The sequence below is a fragment of the Lepisosteus platostomus genome, chromosome 9, assembly GCF_059453375.1.
Source record: "Lepisosteus platostomus isolate fLepPlt1 chromosome 9, fLepPlt1.hap1, whole genome shotgun sequence".
Taxonomy (NCBI): Eukaryota; Metazoa; Chordata; class Actinopteri; order Semionotiformes; family Lepisosteidae; genus Lepisosteus; species Lepisosteus platostomus.
In genome coordinates, this window is record NC_142619.1 from 48,799,263 (window position 1) to 48,813,718 (window position 14,456).

Sequence of the window (14,456 nt, forward strand, 5' to 3'; positions counted from 1 at the left end):
TGCTGTCGGTTGGTATCAACAAGGTGGAGGAGATACAGGCTACAAAAACATTTACTTGAAAAAGAAATTACAAAACACCAATCTGCACATCCTTTACTTTGGCAGTCCTTGTGTTTTAAAGGGTGATTCTGATGTGAATCAAAGTTTAAAAAAAAGTACATAAAGGCCAACTATTACATTCCTGTAGCAATCCATGTGTTTACAATTGGAACAACTCTTAATAAGGATTAGTCCTATTAAACAGTGTAATACTTAATTCTGTTATGTCATTTTTTAGACCAAATCAGATTTGGACAAGACATAAAACCCAGAACCTAACCCTGTACGGATTCCCATAATGATCTGCTTTTTAAAGAATGATTTTGGGTCCTGACTATCCTTTTGAGCACAGAAATTAAGATGTTGAAGGTGTGTGACACCAACAAGACTCTGCCTAGATCGAGCTGTCCCTCCAAACTGGATATCTGAGCAAGAAGGAGACTGATCAGAGGCTACCAAGAGGTGAATGGTAACATTGAAGGAGCTACAGGCTTTTATGGCCAAGACTGATCAAAGAGTGCATGTGTCCACAATATCCCAAGCACTCCACAGATCTCGCCTGTATGGCAGCTGGACAAGAAGGAAGCCATTACTGAAAACCAAAAAATATTATATGATACTATATTTTTATTTGATACTGCAAACATGTGACAAAACATTTTGTGGTCCAATGAAACTAAAATCGAAATTTTTGGCCTAGATGCAAGGCATTATGTTTGGAGAAAACCAAACACAGCACATCACTCAAAGAACACCGTCCCTACTGTGAAGAACGGTAGTGGCAGCATCATGTTATGGGGATGCTTCTCATTAATGAAGCCAAGTATAGAAAAGTCCTTAAAGGGATAACTTGCTAACCTTCTACGAGAAAGCTGAACTGAGACAGATGTTCACCTTTCAGCATGACAACAACCCAAAGCAAACAGCCAATGCCACAGATTTTTAATTGCTTAGTCACAGTGTCTATATTAGTTCAAAGTAGAAGCTACGTGAACAGATGTGAATATCCAAGACAATGTTATTCATTTGCCAAATATCTGCTAAATCCAAGATGTTTTGCAATTCCTTTGATGCTTTTCTTTCCTCATTCTTATATCATCTGCAAATTTGAATACTCTGCTGCGAATTACTGATATATATCAAGAAGAAAAAAAAGCTTATACTAGATGCTTATACTATTGTACATGTTTTGGTAGTTACACATTACCCTGATTTCAGGAAGTTAGCAAGGTGATTAAGACGGAGAACGCCACCTCACCTGTTATGAAAACAGCAAACCTTGCAGTGACATGTTGCACTTGCAACCGTAACAAGCAGCTGAAGTAGTCAGGTCGCTCTTGTGAAATCAGGTCACACTCATGGTATGGAAGAACTTCTACGATATCAGCTTCTTGACAGCAGTCTATGAAGTGTTGCTTGGTATGATCTTCTATGCTTGTTCTGTGGGAATTATAACATTTAACGTTTACGCTGTAAATGAAGATTTCAGAATTTGTTGAATTTAGAATGAAGAGGAATAGGCAGACGACTCCCCCAGCCCACCCACCTTCAAGTAACTAATCTTTTAACACATCACAGGCAACAACAGCGCCAGCACAGTTTCAGCTCCGGCTGAGACAACAACCCCATGCCGGCAGACATTGGGGAGGCCGCAGAGATCACTAAACCTGTGGTGCCTTGCAACTTGGGGAATCTCAGTCACAGTCGGCTAGTGACATGATCCAGGCTCAAACCAGACACCTGGTTTGTACGGCTAAACCTGTGCTCAGCTGAATGTCTTTACCGATCGACCCACTCCAAAGGCCACACATGATCATTTTAAAAAAAATATTTGCTGTTCTGGTGATTTCAGTCTTTGCTGAAGTTGTATCTACCCAAAAAAGTCAACAAACCTTGTACAAACTCAGCAAACTCAGTGGTACAGGAGCTTTAAAGTAAGGCTGGCATAAACGAACACTGGCATACTTCATCAAGCAACAATTCAAAAAGGACATCTGAAAACTCTGTAAAGGGTGAAAAATCCTCTCGGAACCAAATTTTACAAAAAAAAACTTCACTACATTAATTCCTCACTATACATGAAACCTCTATACAAGTTTTTATGCGAGATGTAGTAATTCCTACCTGTTTTTTAAAGTAACAAGCAGATTTTCACTCTTAAGAGCTGGGCTCTTGTAAAGCACTGCCATGATTCTTCTTTTCATACATCTTCTTGGATAAGGAATTTACTTATGTTTAAACATTAACAATAAAATATAATTTGTTGAGTGCATACATTACAGGATATTAATTAGTGCTCACGCATTTGATCACAGCTGTAACAATGCAACTACTGCACACGCAGGAGTGTTACCATTTTCCTACCTATTGATTATGCACCAACTAATACCTTTAAGCATTTTACTCGAATAATTAATCAGCCATATTATTGTTTTCATAACGAGGTACTGTTCTGTGCTGTATTAAGGTGACATTTGGGTGTTTGAGGGAACATGTTTGAGTTCTGGAACCTATCAGGGAATATCACACAGGAAGTAATGGGAATTTAATTTCTGTTGTAAGAGTTTTCACTTTACAAGCAGTTTTTGAGGAACGAGTTTGTCATGCATAACGAGATTACTGTAAAATGCTTTTGTAGCAATTACACACAACTACTATAGTCAAGGAAGCTAAAAAAATTGTAACCACATAAAAACTGCCATTGATTCTATTTTACCTTCCATTTTCTTTGAGCCTTCTGCAGTCTTTGTAGTGCAGAAACCACTTCCACTTTCCATTCTGACCCAGTTCCTCCAGGACGCTCACCATTTTCTTGAAATGATCTGTTATGGTGAAAGACAAAAACTCACAGAGTTAATCAAATCTCCTCGTATGTCTTATTTTCAGTCACCATCAATATCTTATTGGTTGCCAGTACGCTTTCTGAACCAGTCACATGGTTTACTGCAACTATAAAATGCTCAGCAGGAAATCCTGTCACTGATACCGATTCAAAAATCTGGGTTGAAACAACACAAAGATTACTGGTCGTAATGTATCAGAATAAGCACTATATCTATGCATGTTCCTGATTATTGAAAACACAATGACACTACAAATGTTTATTTAGAAATTGCACAAAATATTAATTTTAGCATATAAATACTGTTTGCAGTTAATGTTAAAAAAACATAACAGTAAAGGAATTAGTCAAAAGTAATTTTGAAGGATAAAAAGATACCATTTACTGAAGAAAGTAATCTTGCTCTGAATGAAAATTAACCAGCTTGTGAAAACGTTAAGATAAAGGTAAAACTAACTACATTTCTAAATAATTCATCCAGTGTGGTAGTGCCTAGAAAAGCAAGAATTCCACTTAAAAAGGAATTCCTCTTTCCAAAAGAAATGGACAAAGAGAGAAATTGAAAATGGGATTTGAAAAACAGCCATTTGAATATAGAGGGGAAAGAACATACTTAGTTTTGCTCTTATACATAATCACAACTTGTAATCGGTCTCGGTCACTTTGCTGCCTGCTGCTCTCATACCTAGTGTTAGTGTGTCCAGCACTGCGCCATCACACACCACAAACCCCCCTCTGGTGAACAGCTCCTGATAAGTGCAGTTCAGAATGTCGTCAGGGCAATCCACCCCAGCAAACAAAACATCTGGCATCTTCTTTAGGTCCAACAAGTGTGGAATCTAGTCAGCAGAGGAAAAGAAACGTACAATTAGGTTAATGCAACAGAATATTTAGTGCATAAAGTGGCACAAACCTTCTTGAAGTCTACTAGACTTGCTTCCTATTCAACAGCAGTGAGCCAGATATACCTGCCTGACGCCTAACTGTTCCACTCCAGAATATACTGCAAAATCAAACCACAACGCTATAACTTGTGAGAGATTGGCTGAATCCTCAGAATTATCCTCTTCAACAGTTATATGGGGTCGATCAACATTTTCTTTGATGCTGGCAGATTTTTCAACAGCACATCCAACTTATTTTCCTCAATCTAATATAATTTCTGCTGTGGATGTAAAAGAGATTAACATGGTTTGATAAGGATAATACAAAGAGAGCAACTTCCAAGCACCAAAACGGAAATCCTAGAAGTAGCCATGATTGCCAAAAAAATAACCCTCTCCAAATAAACTGTTGTTAAGCAAAGAAGCATGAGAAAAATAATACCCCAAGGAAAATCAGTCAGAGGTATATAATTTAAAACAAAAATGGCAAGATATAAAATCTCCTGAGTACTTTCTGAATACATGGATGGTAAAATGCTCTCAATGAAACGTGGCCTGAATTAGTTATCTGATGAAATATACATCTCTATTCTTTTTAGTGTTTAAAAATATGATGTTTAAAAATGGTCTCATTTTGACACAAATCACTGCACTCTTTATGCAAGAACACACCATCAGATTTCTCCATCCTTACTTTGCAGATGTTTGCCGAGATATCTTCATTCCTGATGACCATTAGCAGAGGGGATGAAGAACACTGATCAAGCTGACTAAACTGGGATGGCTGTACACCCACATGACCTTCCGCCTTGAGCGCCTCCTATATCATCAACAAAACATTTGTAGATGTTTAGAGGCAAAAGCTACATTTAAAAAACAAACATGGTTGTATTTCAGGAAGAAAAAGAACCATCAATAATAGCACAGATAAAGTTAAATTTGTTTTTAAGAAATGCGATCAAAAGTGTGATTGTTAGTTTCTAGTCTATTGTCTAAAAAAACTCTTACGGAAAAGAAAAACCCATTAATATCTGAGACTAATGTTCTCAAGGCACAGACTTCTTGGATTATTGTGACAGTGAAGTGAAATTTGGCAATTTTGTGGCACGCAATTTTGAATCTGCATTTCAGATCAAAAGATAAATATGAGGCAAAAATACAGAATGTCAGCTTTTATTTCTGAATATATCAAATGATATCGATCTTAATACCAGAAAATCCTGCAACCTCTCAGCAACACTGTACAAATTCACTCTTTAAACAAGTTTGTAAGAGTCAGAAAACAATGAATACGGTAGAAACATTTTAAAAACAATTGCAAGTGTTTATTGTAGTTTTCTTTTATGTAAATGTTGTTTTTCATATCAGACACTGGTAAGACCGAAACTGTCTTATGGAAAATTGAATCAAAGATACTCTGAGAGCAATTAATAAAACTTTCTTTGATAAACACTATATCATATATCCAATTTATCAATACTGTACACAACATGCATTTGCACAAGGGTAGAAAGAGACACAATTTTATAAACAGGACTGTTCCATGTAATAAGTGAAATGCTGACATGCCCTTCTTTTAGCAAGGGAGGTGGTGTTCCCTTTTGTTTCGAAGTTCAACATATACAGAGTATCTTTTTATATCCTTTAGCTTTTCTGCATATACAGTAGGGTCTTAATATATCCGAACATTTGCAAATTCACTTCTTCACAATTTGGTCTGGCCAATGTGGTCTTTTATGAAGAAAGGCAGAGTAGTATGAAATCAAGCCGGTGATTGTTAAGCGCAAATTAACTGCGCCGAAGACTAGGATCATGAGCAAATGCATTATCATATAAGGGTGAGTTACTTATGTCTTGTACCCTTACACACTATGTAAGGATACTACGTTAGAGGAGACGTATAGGGGTGGACTTGGCTATATACACATTTGGCTATTCACAATGATTCTTTCCACAAACCCTCACAAATGAAGCCCTACTGCAACTCACAGTCTTACAAAAAGAGTGCTTACCTTTGTTTTTTCAAAGAAGGTATCCACTTTTGTTTCAAGGATAAAGAATCTGTACTTAGTCTTGAGTGATTGCCTGACTACAGAATTCAGGTTAGTGTGTAAGCAGTCAAACATACTGAATTTGAGCTTGTGAAAAAAGTCAACTGTCCTTGTTTTAGACTGTAGGAAGTCCTTTTCTTCATTGTCCATTTCTGAAATAATCTGCTTCTGAAATTTTGTACCAGAGCAAACAGCATTCATCGTGGACCTGTACGATTTAGAACATTTTTCTGATATGTTTGACAGTTCTTCATGAGGTTCTTCTATTCCATTTACATATGAAGGTTTCTTAAGGCATAGAACAGCCTTGCTAGAAAATAAAGGCTTGAAATTATCCTTGACCTCTTTCGTGTCTGATTCATGAGGCACGTCCCTACTGTTTTCGGAAACATGACCCAATTTGAAAATTGAATTGTCTGCCACAGATGAGAAATTTCTCCATGAAGACAGACTGGAGAATTTGGACGGACTGGCACTTCTGGTCTTCTTAAGGATTTGGTGAATCTTTTCTGAAAAAATTAAGTACTCCAAATCCAAAGATGCCTGCGTCAGATCAGGCTTAGTCCGATGCATTTGCTCCCACTTTTCAAGGAAGCTTTTGAGGTGCCAATCTTCTTTTTTCTCGTTTTGGACTGTCCTAATATGTCCAGCCACTCTGTGTGTTATGACTGGGTAATTGTCATATGTTTTTCGCACGCCCCAACAGTCAGACATAGTGACAGTGGAGGGGACAGGTGAGTCAATCTCATCTGACACACATTCAGAACAGTTGCTGTTGGCATCTGGCTCAGGAGTTTGGGAGTCCATCATACCACCTTCTTGACTTTTCTCTCCTGCATCTGCATACGCCAAAGACATTACCCTGTCTTGTTTCTGGTCCAAGAATCCAGTGTTTCTTATAACTGTGCTTTCTTGATCTTCACGATGTAAGCTTTTATCCGACAGATTGAAATCTAAATCTCTTTCTAAATATTGGCAGTCAGCACTTTTTTCTTCTTCCACTGATTTTGTAAGCCTTTCATTTCCTTGTTCCTGGATCCCACAAGGTAATGAATCTATCTCCGGGTATTTACTGGCATAATCTTCTTTAGATTTACTACAAGAGAGATCCATTATGGAAGTGACATTGTTTATAGTTTCTGTTGGTTTAGAAACATTGTTTGTATCATGTCCATCTTGTGTGGTTGAGGGTGTTTTAAATTGATCAGAAGAACTCTCAGTCTCTAGGAATATGCAACTCTGGTCAGGAGATACACTATTCAAAGTTTCAGTTAATTTGAGAGTAATATGACTTAATTTCCCTTCTTGCACATAGCTGTTCCTAGTTTTTTCCATTCTGTCACCCGTGACAGTTGGTACATTAACCAAGTGAAAAGCAGACAACGGAAACTCAGACTTTGCCAATGTCCTGTGTAATCCATTGAATTGTTTCCTTTTAGAAATGCACAGATTTGCTATTCTGTTACATAATTCAATGTATACACTATCAGTTCCCAAGAGTTTGGTCATATCTGTCATTTCTGGGTTATCATCATAAACATCATCTTCCTCTTCCTTCTCTCCATTTATGTCAGTATCTGACATATCATCACTGGATCTGGAAATCTAGAGAAAAAGATTTAAAAATATAAAAGGCATATGACAGAGGAATAGAGTGTTGGTAAGAGTCACTGAATGAGTTCCAGAAACAGTAAAACAGAAAATTCCAGAACAGTAGACCCAGCTATAGTGTATTTTGGAACACAGAAAAAAATCCTGGCTTCTTTTCTTTCCTTAACCTATGCAATATGATGAAAAGAATCTTACAAACTGCAGCTTTAGGAAGTAGGTAACAGAATCATCCCCATAGATGAGCATGGAAAAGTGGATAAGAACGGGGCTATTTTTAACACTTTGCAATTGGGTAATAACAGTTTTCAAAAGCATGAAAAGGTTTTCTTACCTTATCTACAAAATGGCTACCTGTTCCCACAGATAGGTTGTCTGTATGGTGCACCTGTGTATTCTTTACAGAACCTTCAATTCTGCTTTGTGTGAAGCAATTCTTGTCTTGAGCTCCTTGCTCTGAGTTGCTGGTGGAGCTGGAGAGATCCTCCTGAGGGCGTTTTGGAACACTCAGATCCAAAGCTTCATCACATGGCCTGGAGACATCCACGGCACCACAATTCGGTTCCACGTGGTTCCCTTCTTTCTTACTTTCTTCCCTAAGATCCAGCAGCTCACCTTGATGAGGATTTAAAGGTAGCTGTATTACAGATGGTTGTGTTCCAAATGTGTCCTGTTCATCAGAGCTCGATTTGGAAGACGGGTCATTTTCTGAGACGTCTTTAACTGGTAACATCTCAGGTCCATTTTTATTTTGGTCACCGTCTTCAGAATCACTTGGGTCGGTCTGGAAAAACCTCATTGTTGACCTGCTATAAAACAGGCCAATCCACATATGAAGAATAAGGTGGACCTGCTCATAACTTTCCTCAATATTGCAATCCCAAGGGCTGTAAGTAAAGAAATGAGCAGACAATAGATGGTTAAAAAAACATAACTAATTACATACCACACATGCAGTCATTTAGAAGTCTCGAGTTGAAACACAAAACCTAGGAAGACATTGGTAAAGAACAAAGCTGACAAACGAAAGGAGGCCATTCCGACCACCTTTCTTGTTTAAATACAAGAAAGCAAGAATATGACATAAATATTCCTGTTGTACAGCAGAGGAACAGGGACATGCAGCTCTCATATGAACAGAAACAACTCTTTAGTTTAAATATAAAAATGGATTTAAGTACTTTGGAAGTTTTGGTACTTTGAAAGCATAAAAAAGGCAGTCCTCAAAAACAATACTGATGTGACCTATCAAATCATGTCAAATCTTGATATTATGGTAATGATACATACCCATGAAGAGCTCGAGCCACAGTTTTATCAAGAGGATCATTTGTAAATTTGCTGTCCAGCTTGAAATCATATTCCTCTTTCCACTCTCGTGATACATAAAGAACTCCGTTTTTTTCAAACACAAGTCGAGACCGACTTTCAAGTCCATCAGAGTGGCATTCCTGTTCATTTTCAGGAATACTTGCTTCTTTTCTGCTTTTTTCATGATAGGGTGCCTCTTTATTTCGGAGCAGTAAAGGCCCTCCAACTGAGGCAATGTTGTCCATATTTTCAGCTTGGCTTCTGGAGGACTCGCCGCAATCAGTGGAAACCGATGGAGGCACACCTGCCAAACCCAACAGTAAATAGGATGGGGGCAGTGAGTAAGAATGTTCTTTGGAAATTATATTAAGAATCAGCTCTTCAGTCACTGCAAGTCCCTGGGGAAATGGGGACCTGAGGAGTTTAGGACTGGTAGAATTGCTTAGCAACGTTTGCTGCATAGTTCCATTGTCGCCCACCCTTGTTTGCCCATGTTCCGTTTCAAGCACTACATTTTGAGACTGGTCTTCTTGTATTAAAACTTTACTACTGGAGCTAAGAGCTAAATCAGCCAGTAAGGTCAGTGCATCTGAAGACTGACAAATGTCTGCACTTTCCATATCATGGTTTGTAGCACTCAGGTGAGTATTTTCACTTCTCACCAGATCCCTATAACCAGTAGTTCTGAGTTCCTTTGATTGAGTTTGTGCTATATTTTCAGTGTCAAATGAATCTGATGTTTCAAAATCCAACCATCCTGTAACAAAAGAAAAAAAAGAAAAAGGGCATGAAAACAAAAAATAAAGCATTATAATCCAGTTTGTGCAATAAATATATTGTTAGTTTTTTTTTAATAGTGACTGATTCAAGCACACAGAAAGGCAGGAGAGAACTACTAAGCAGTACAGCTGGAAAATAAAGATTACAATAGGGGAATGTCACAGAAAAAGCTATATTAGTGCTTTTCCCTTATCCAAAAACATCTTCAGACCATGTAAAAAAACTTAACTAATTTAACATTTTGCTATATTTTCATTCGAGAGATGAGAGCAGCTGAAACAGTCATTTTTTAAATGACCGTCATTTTTAGCATGAGGCAACAGCAGACAATGAGAAGAAAAGATAAGCAAGAATAAATTCTAAGACACCAGTATCCCAGCTCTGTTATCTTTTGTTTTTCCTTCAGTGGTAATAAGAAACTGCTCAGACCATTCCATGTGATATGGGCCTTACGTGTACTGTATCCCTTACTTTGCTACTTGGGGGATGAAGTAACAAAATAACACTTTTGTAACAAAAAATAAAAAGTAATAAATCCTACCATTCTCTTTCACATAGTCGGGTATCCTGTTCTTCATTCGTTTTTTGAAAGGTTTTAAGATCTTCTGTTTCTTCATTTCCGGTGAAGCATTCGGTGGTGTTGTGCTTTTGGGCGACTTTAACACATCTTCAGATGTTACCGCCGACTTTGAAGAATCTTTTACCTTAGCCGCTTTTTTCCTTTCACATACCTGGGCCTTTGCACCTTCTTCTGGCTTTGAGGTTTGCTCTGATAAGGTAGTGTCAACAGGCAGTGTGTTCGTGTCCATATGAGTGACAGGGCCAACCTTAACAAGCTCGGGATCTATCTTGACATCACCGTTTCTCTTCTTTTTTTGAGGACACTGCTTCCTCACCACAGGCGTGTCTTCAGGATTCGCCGCAGTGGCCTTTTGTCTCAGAGGACACAAAGGTTTCTTTCGCTTTCTTAGCCTCACAAATTGGTTTACATCACTGCTGGATTGCAAGGCTTTCCCTTGCTCCTCTCCTCTGTCACAGTGCCTCTCAGGCGCCACTCTGCTCTCCACTTCTACATGCTGACCAAGCTTGTCTGGACCATCAGGATCTGCTATTTCCCCAGAGTCTTGAGATTCTACTCCTTCTGTTTTGGAGGCATCTAGTGAATCAGCAGCCATTTTTTCTTCACACAGAGTCTTGTCCTCCTCTGTGGCTATTCTTGTTTGTTTCGGGAATTCAAAATCTCCCAAAACGAAACTTGAGCCATGTGGAATAAAAACCTTTCCGCAGTCAGTTATGATGTTTTTTAACCCATAGCTGTTGTCGCCTTTCATTTTTCTTTTAGGGGGATTCGAGTCACTAACATTGTTTTTCCTTTTGGCATTGTATCTAGTGATCTTTTGATTTACAGTTTTCAAGATCTTCAACTTTGTATTGCTGTTCCTTGTAATTCGTTTACTGGAAGCTTTTCTAGTTGGAGTTGTGCATTTTTGTTGGGCTCCAGCACATAAAACGTCCTTTCTCAGCAAATAATTCGCTTTCTTACCAGATGAGACATTTGTATCTCCAGAGGAGCTTACACTTGTAGACTCTGTGATTGGGCTCTTACCCGCATCCTGTAGGCTTTCCAGAGTGACCTTTTCATTTGTAGGTTCTAACAAGTTTAGCCCATTCTCTGTGGAGCTCTCATCATGGTCTGTTGGCATGTCACCTGAAATGGGTTTGGTTGGAGTTGCTACCTTCGGATTAAGTTGCTCTTTGCAAGTTACAGCAGTACCTGTCTTTTCAATGCCTTCTAGTACTACCACACACTCCAGAAATCGTTCCTGAGATTCCTCGATTTTTGTCTCACAACTCATTTCGTCCTCAGAAACAGCATGTTCTGCCTGAGCTATGTCATTGAACTCTGGACTTCTTCTCACTTCTCCATGTGAATCACCGTCTGTCCAAAAGTCTGACTGTAAAACCTCTGGAGATGAAAGAGAGTAATACACATTCTCACAGTGGTCATCTTCAACATCCATGGCATCCTCCTGATTTACAGCCAGCAACTCCAGAGCTTTTGATACTGAAAGGTTATAAACATCAGGATTTCTAAAGTACGACTGTAAGTGTGAAACAGTCATTTTATGACATTCTGTAGCTCTATAAAGGTGTTTATAAGTCCTGGGTACATCGAAATGGTCAAATAAGACAGGTGGTTCTTTTCCAGTAATATCAACAATTCCTGGCCGGTTTAATGTCACATAGTCTTGGAAATGCTGTTCAACCAAGCTGCAAGGTGACACATTCTGGTCTGACTGGAATTCCTCAGCTTTCTTCAGTGCATAGTTTAACCCTGGTAAGATCTGAATTACATCAGAGGAAATTGGATATTCAGACACTGGAAACTTCACTTCTGCAATAAAAATAAACAAATTAGCAACATTCCATACAAATACTCTTGATGTTCAATACAAAACATAATTTGTAACAAATGCAAAAACACATAACATAGTAGCTAACATTTAGCTTTAAAAAATATATACTGTAGATCTTACAACAGATTCTGATTCACAAATATTAAGCTAATTGTTCTGGAAGAGATCTACAGTGTCCATTTCCTATTAGATTTAAATAATTGAATAACCTTAACACACTTCCTTATGCTTAATAGGCATTATGAAATGTCCCAAGTGCGTTTTAAAACACTGTGAAATGCACATATTTAACTTACCTTTCTGCACTGTTCTTGAGTTAGGAAATACAAATAGGCACTGTAATATTTCTTCCTTCTCTGTTGTGCTTTCTGTAAGACAAATTGAGAAACACATACATGTTTTTTCTCCTCTAAACAAAAATGCCCCAAAATATCTAAAAATACAACAAAAATTAAAATCACAAAAATAAACTTCCAGAGATCTGTTCATAATGTCAATCTATAGTGTAGAATGTTTGCCTTTTTTGTAAGAATCTAAGTGACATTTGTTTGTCAATATTTGTAATAAAATGATTATCTTTTATTCATTAAAAACTAAAACTAAACACGTTTTTCATATTTTATACAAATCTTCAAAGCAGCCAAATATTCTGCCAACAATATATTGAATAAACTACACACAAATGTCTGGTAAAAACAGAACTACTAAAACTTTTCAAAAGATAGTTTTTAAAAAGTTTACTCCTTACCTTCAAATGTCAGAAAGCAAGATGGTAACAATATAAGGACACCACAATCATTCAGCAGTAGAATGAATGCCTACAAATACATACAACACATTATTCATATCTTGAAAATTGATTCAAGATTCAATACTGACAATACATGACAATACTTTATTGCCATGTCAAAAACACCTGATTGTAATTTACCCCAGTGTAGCCCCAAAAAATAAAAACAATTCACGTGACACTTACACATATACAGTACGCATTACTCATGCAAACACATTTAAATTCAAAGTTTAAAATTAGAAATGACATGGTCTGTTACACTCATATTTATATTTACTACCATACAATGCTTGCAACATCCAAGATATACATATTGAGGTGCCTAATGGCCTATACATACTGGAGATGATATTTCAGACTGAACAACACTACATCACTACATTTGATACTTTGAAACCTCCTCTCCCGAAGGAGAAGCTTAAAAAAGTAGCTGGTAGGGCTGAAGGGTTCAGTGGACACCTTCTGAGCTTTCCGTTTGATATAACTGTCATAAAAAGAGACTACAGAGGGAAGACTGTCTATATGTGCAACCTTTTCTTTTCTTGGGCAGTTGTATTACCATAGTGCACTGTTATTGAGAAGGTGACCACACTCTCAATCACAGTTCTCTAGAAGGGCATCACTGCTTCCTGATTAACTCCAAACGTTCTCAACTGTCGTATGGGGGTACAGCCTCTGATGGGCTTTCTTCATGATGAGGCTGCTGTTAACTTCAGTGGCATCACTTCAGAGACACTCTCCACCGACTGCCCATTAATATCAAATGGTTACAGATCAACTCTGCCCCTGCAAAAGACCTCCACCAGCTCTTTGGTCTTATTAGTGTTCAGGATTGTGATTATGGCATATGTCATACAGGGATTAAATTAAAATGAAAATAAGGAAGGCTAGAGTCGACATCTGTCTGAATGCAGACAAGGGAAATCTCTTTTACAGATGTCATTAAACAAATGCAATGCTAATCCACGAGGCTTTGTTTCAAAGGTTAGGTTAAGTATTAAAAAAACAAACATTAACAAGAATGCACGACCAATTCATTTAAAGAGGACAGGTGAGAGTAATTTATTGTCCATGACTTCACTGCACATTACAATATTTTTTTTCTACCACAAAACTATGTACTACTTGGTCATTGGAAAATAGCAAATATGGTCAGTAAGCAATCTGCAATGACAGTCATATGGCAACAGAGAAATGCAAAGAGATGAAAGAAGCAAAGTACCAAATCCAGACTAAAGGACATTTGAGGAAATGCAAGTGAACATTAATCTTAAAATGTGACTTTTCACTAATTGCATAACAAACGGTCAATCGTGGTCCTGAAGGACGCAAATGTTTTTAATGTTTCAAAATGCCCATCATTTTAAATTTCTTGACTAGAAAAATAAAAGACAAGTGACGACTCTGTATGCTCTGACAACACAGACTGACTTCAAACTGCAAGTTGCATGTTTTGCCAATGGTTAACCAGGCAGTGAAGGAATTCTGCTTCCATATAATCTAGTTGGAGCTGTGAAATCTGTCATATTTAAGTCTATTTATTACTATTTGAGACAACACGCACAAACTTTCTTGTCCAGCAGGTTCTCATGTATAATCTCAGAAGAATGTGTGTTTTTCTCTTGATTGCTTGCACTGTCTCCATCTCACATTCTCCTGTTCTGTGCACACACATCTGGTTAACTTACTCAGCCGTTATGGCATTCACTATTTTAGTCAGCCTCAGAGAGT

The 14,456-nt window shown here is 37.7% G+C and overlaps 1 protein-coding gene across 3 annotated transcripts in view; it reads right to left on the reverse strand.

Annotated features, from left to right (window-relative positions):
- Nucleotides 1-14,456, reverse strand: part of tasor2 (transcription activation suppressor family member 2) — a 36,720-nt gene that overhangs the window by 5,621 nt on the left and 16,643 nt on the right. Inside the window, exons 12-21 of one of the 3 annotated variants that reach the window (XM_088645392.1) lie at nt 12,681-12,750; nt 12,229-12,300; nt 10,057-11,910; nt 8,715-9,039; nt 7,759-8,311; nt 5,778-7,421; nt 4,460-4,585; nt 3,567-3,720; nt 2,756-2,861; nt 1,298-1,479 (exon numbers count right to left, since the gene is read on the reverse strand). In XM_088645392.1, the coding sequence (XP_088501518.1) occupies nt 1,298-1,479; nt 2,756-2,861; nt 3,567-3,720; nt 4,460-4,585; nt 5,778-7,421; nt 7,759-8,311; nt 8,715-9,039; nt 10,057-11,910; nt 12,229-12,300; nt 12,681-12,750 (5,086 nt within the window). Of the gene's footprint in view, nt 1-1,297; nt 1,480-1,521; nt 2,043-2,755; nt 2,862-3,566; nt 3,721-4,459; nt 4,586-5,777; nt 7,422-7,758; nt 8,312-8,714; nt 9,493-10,056; nt 11,911-12,228; nt 12,301-12,680; nt 12,751-14,456 lie in introns of those variants that run through there. The other 2 variants (XM_088645389.1, XM_088645391.1) reach the window with 2 other exon arrangements.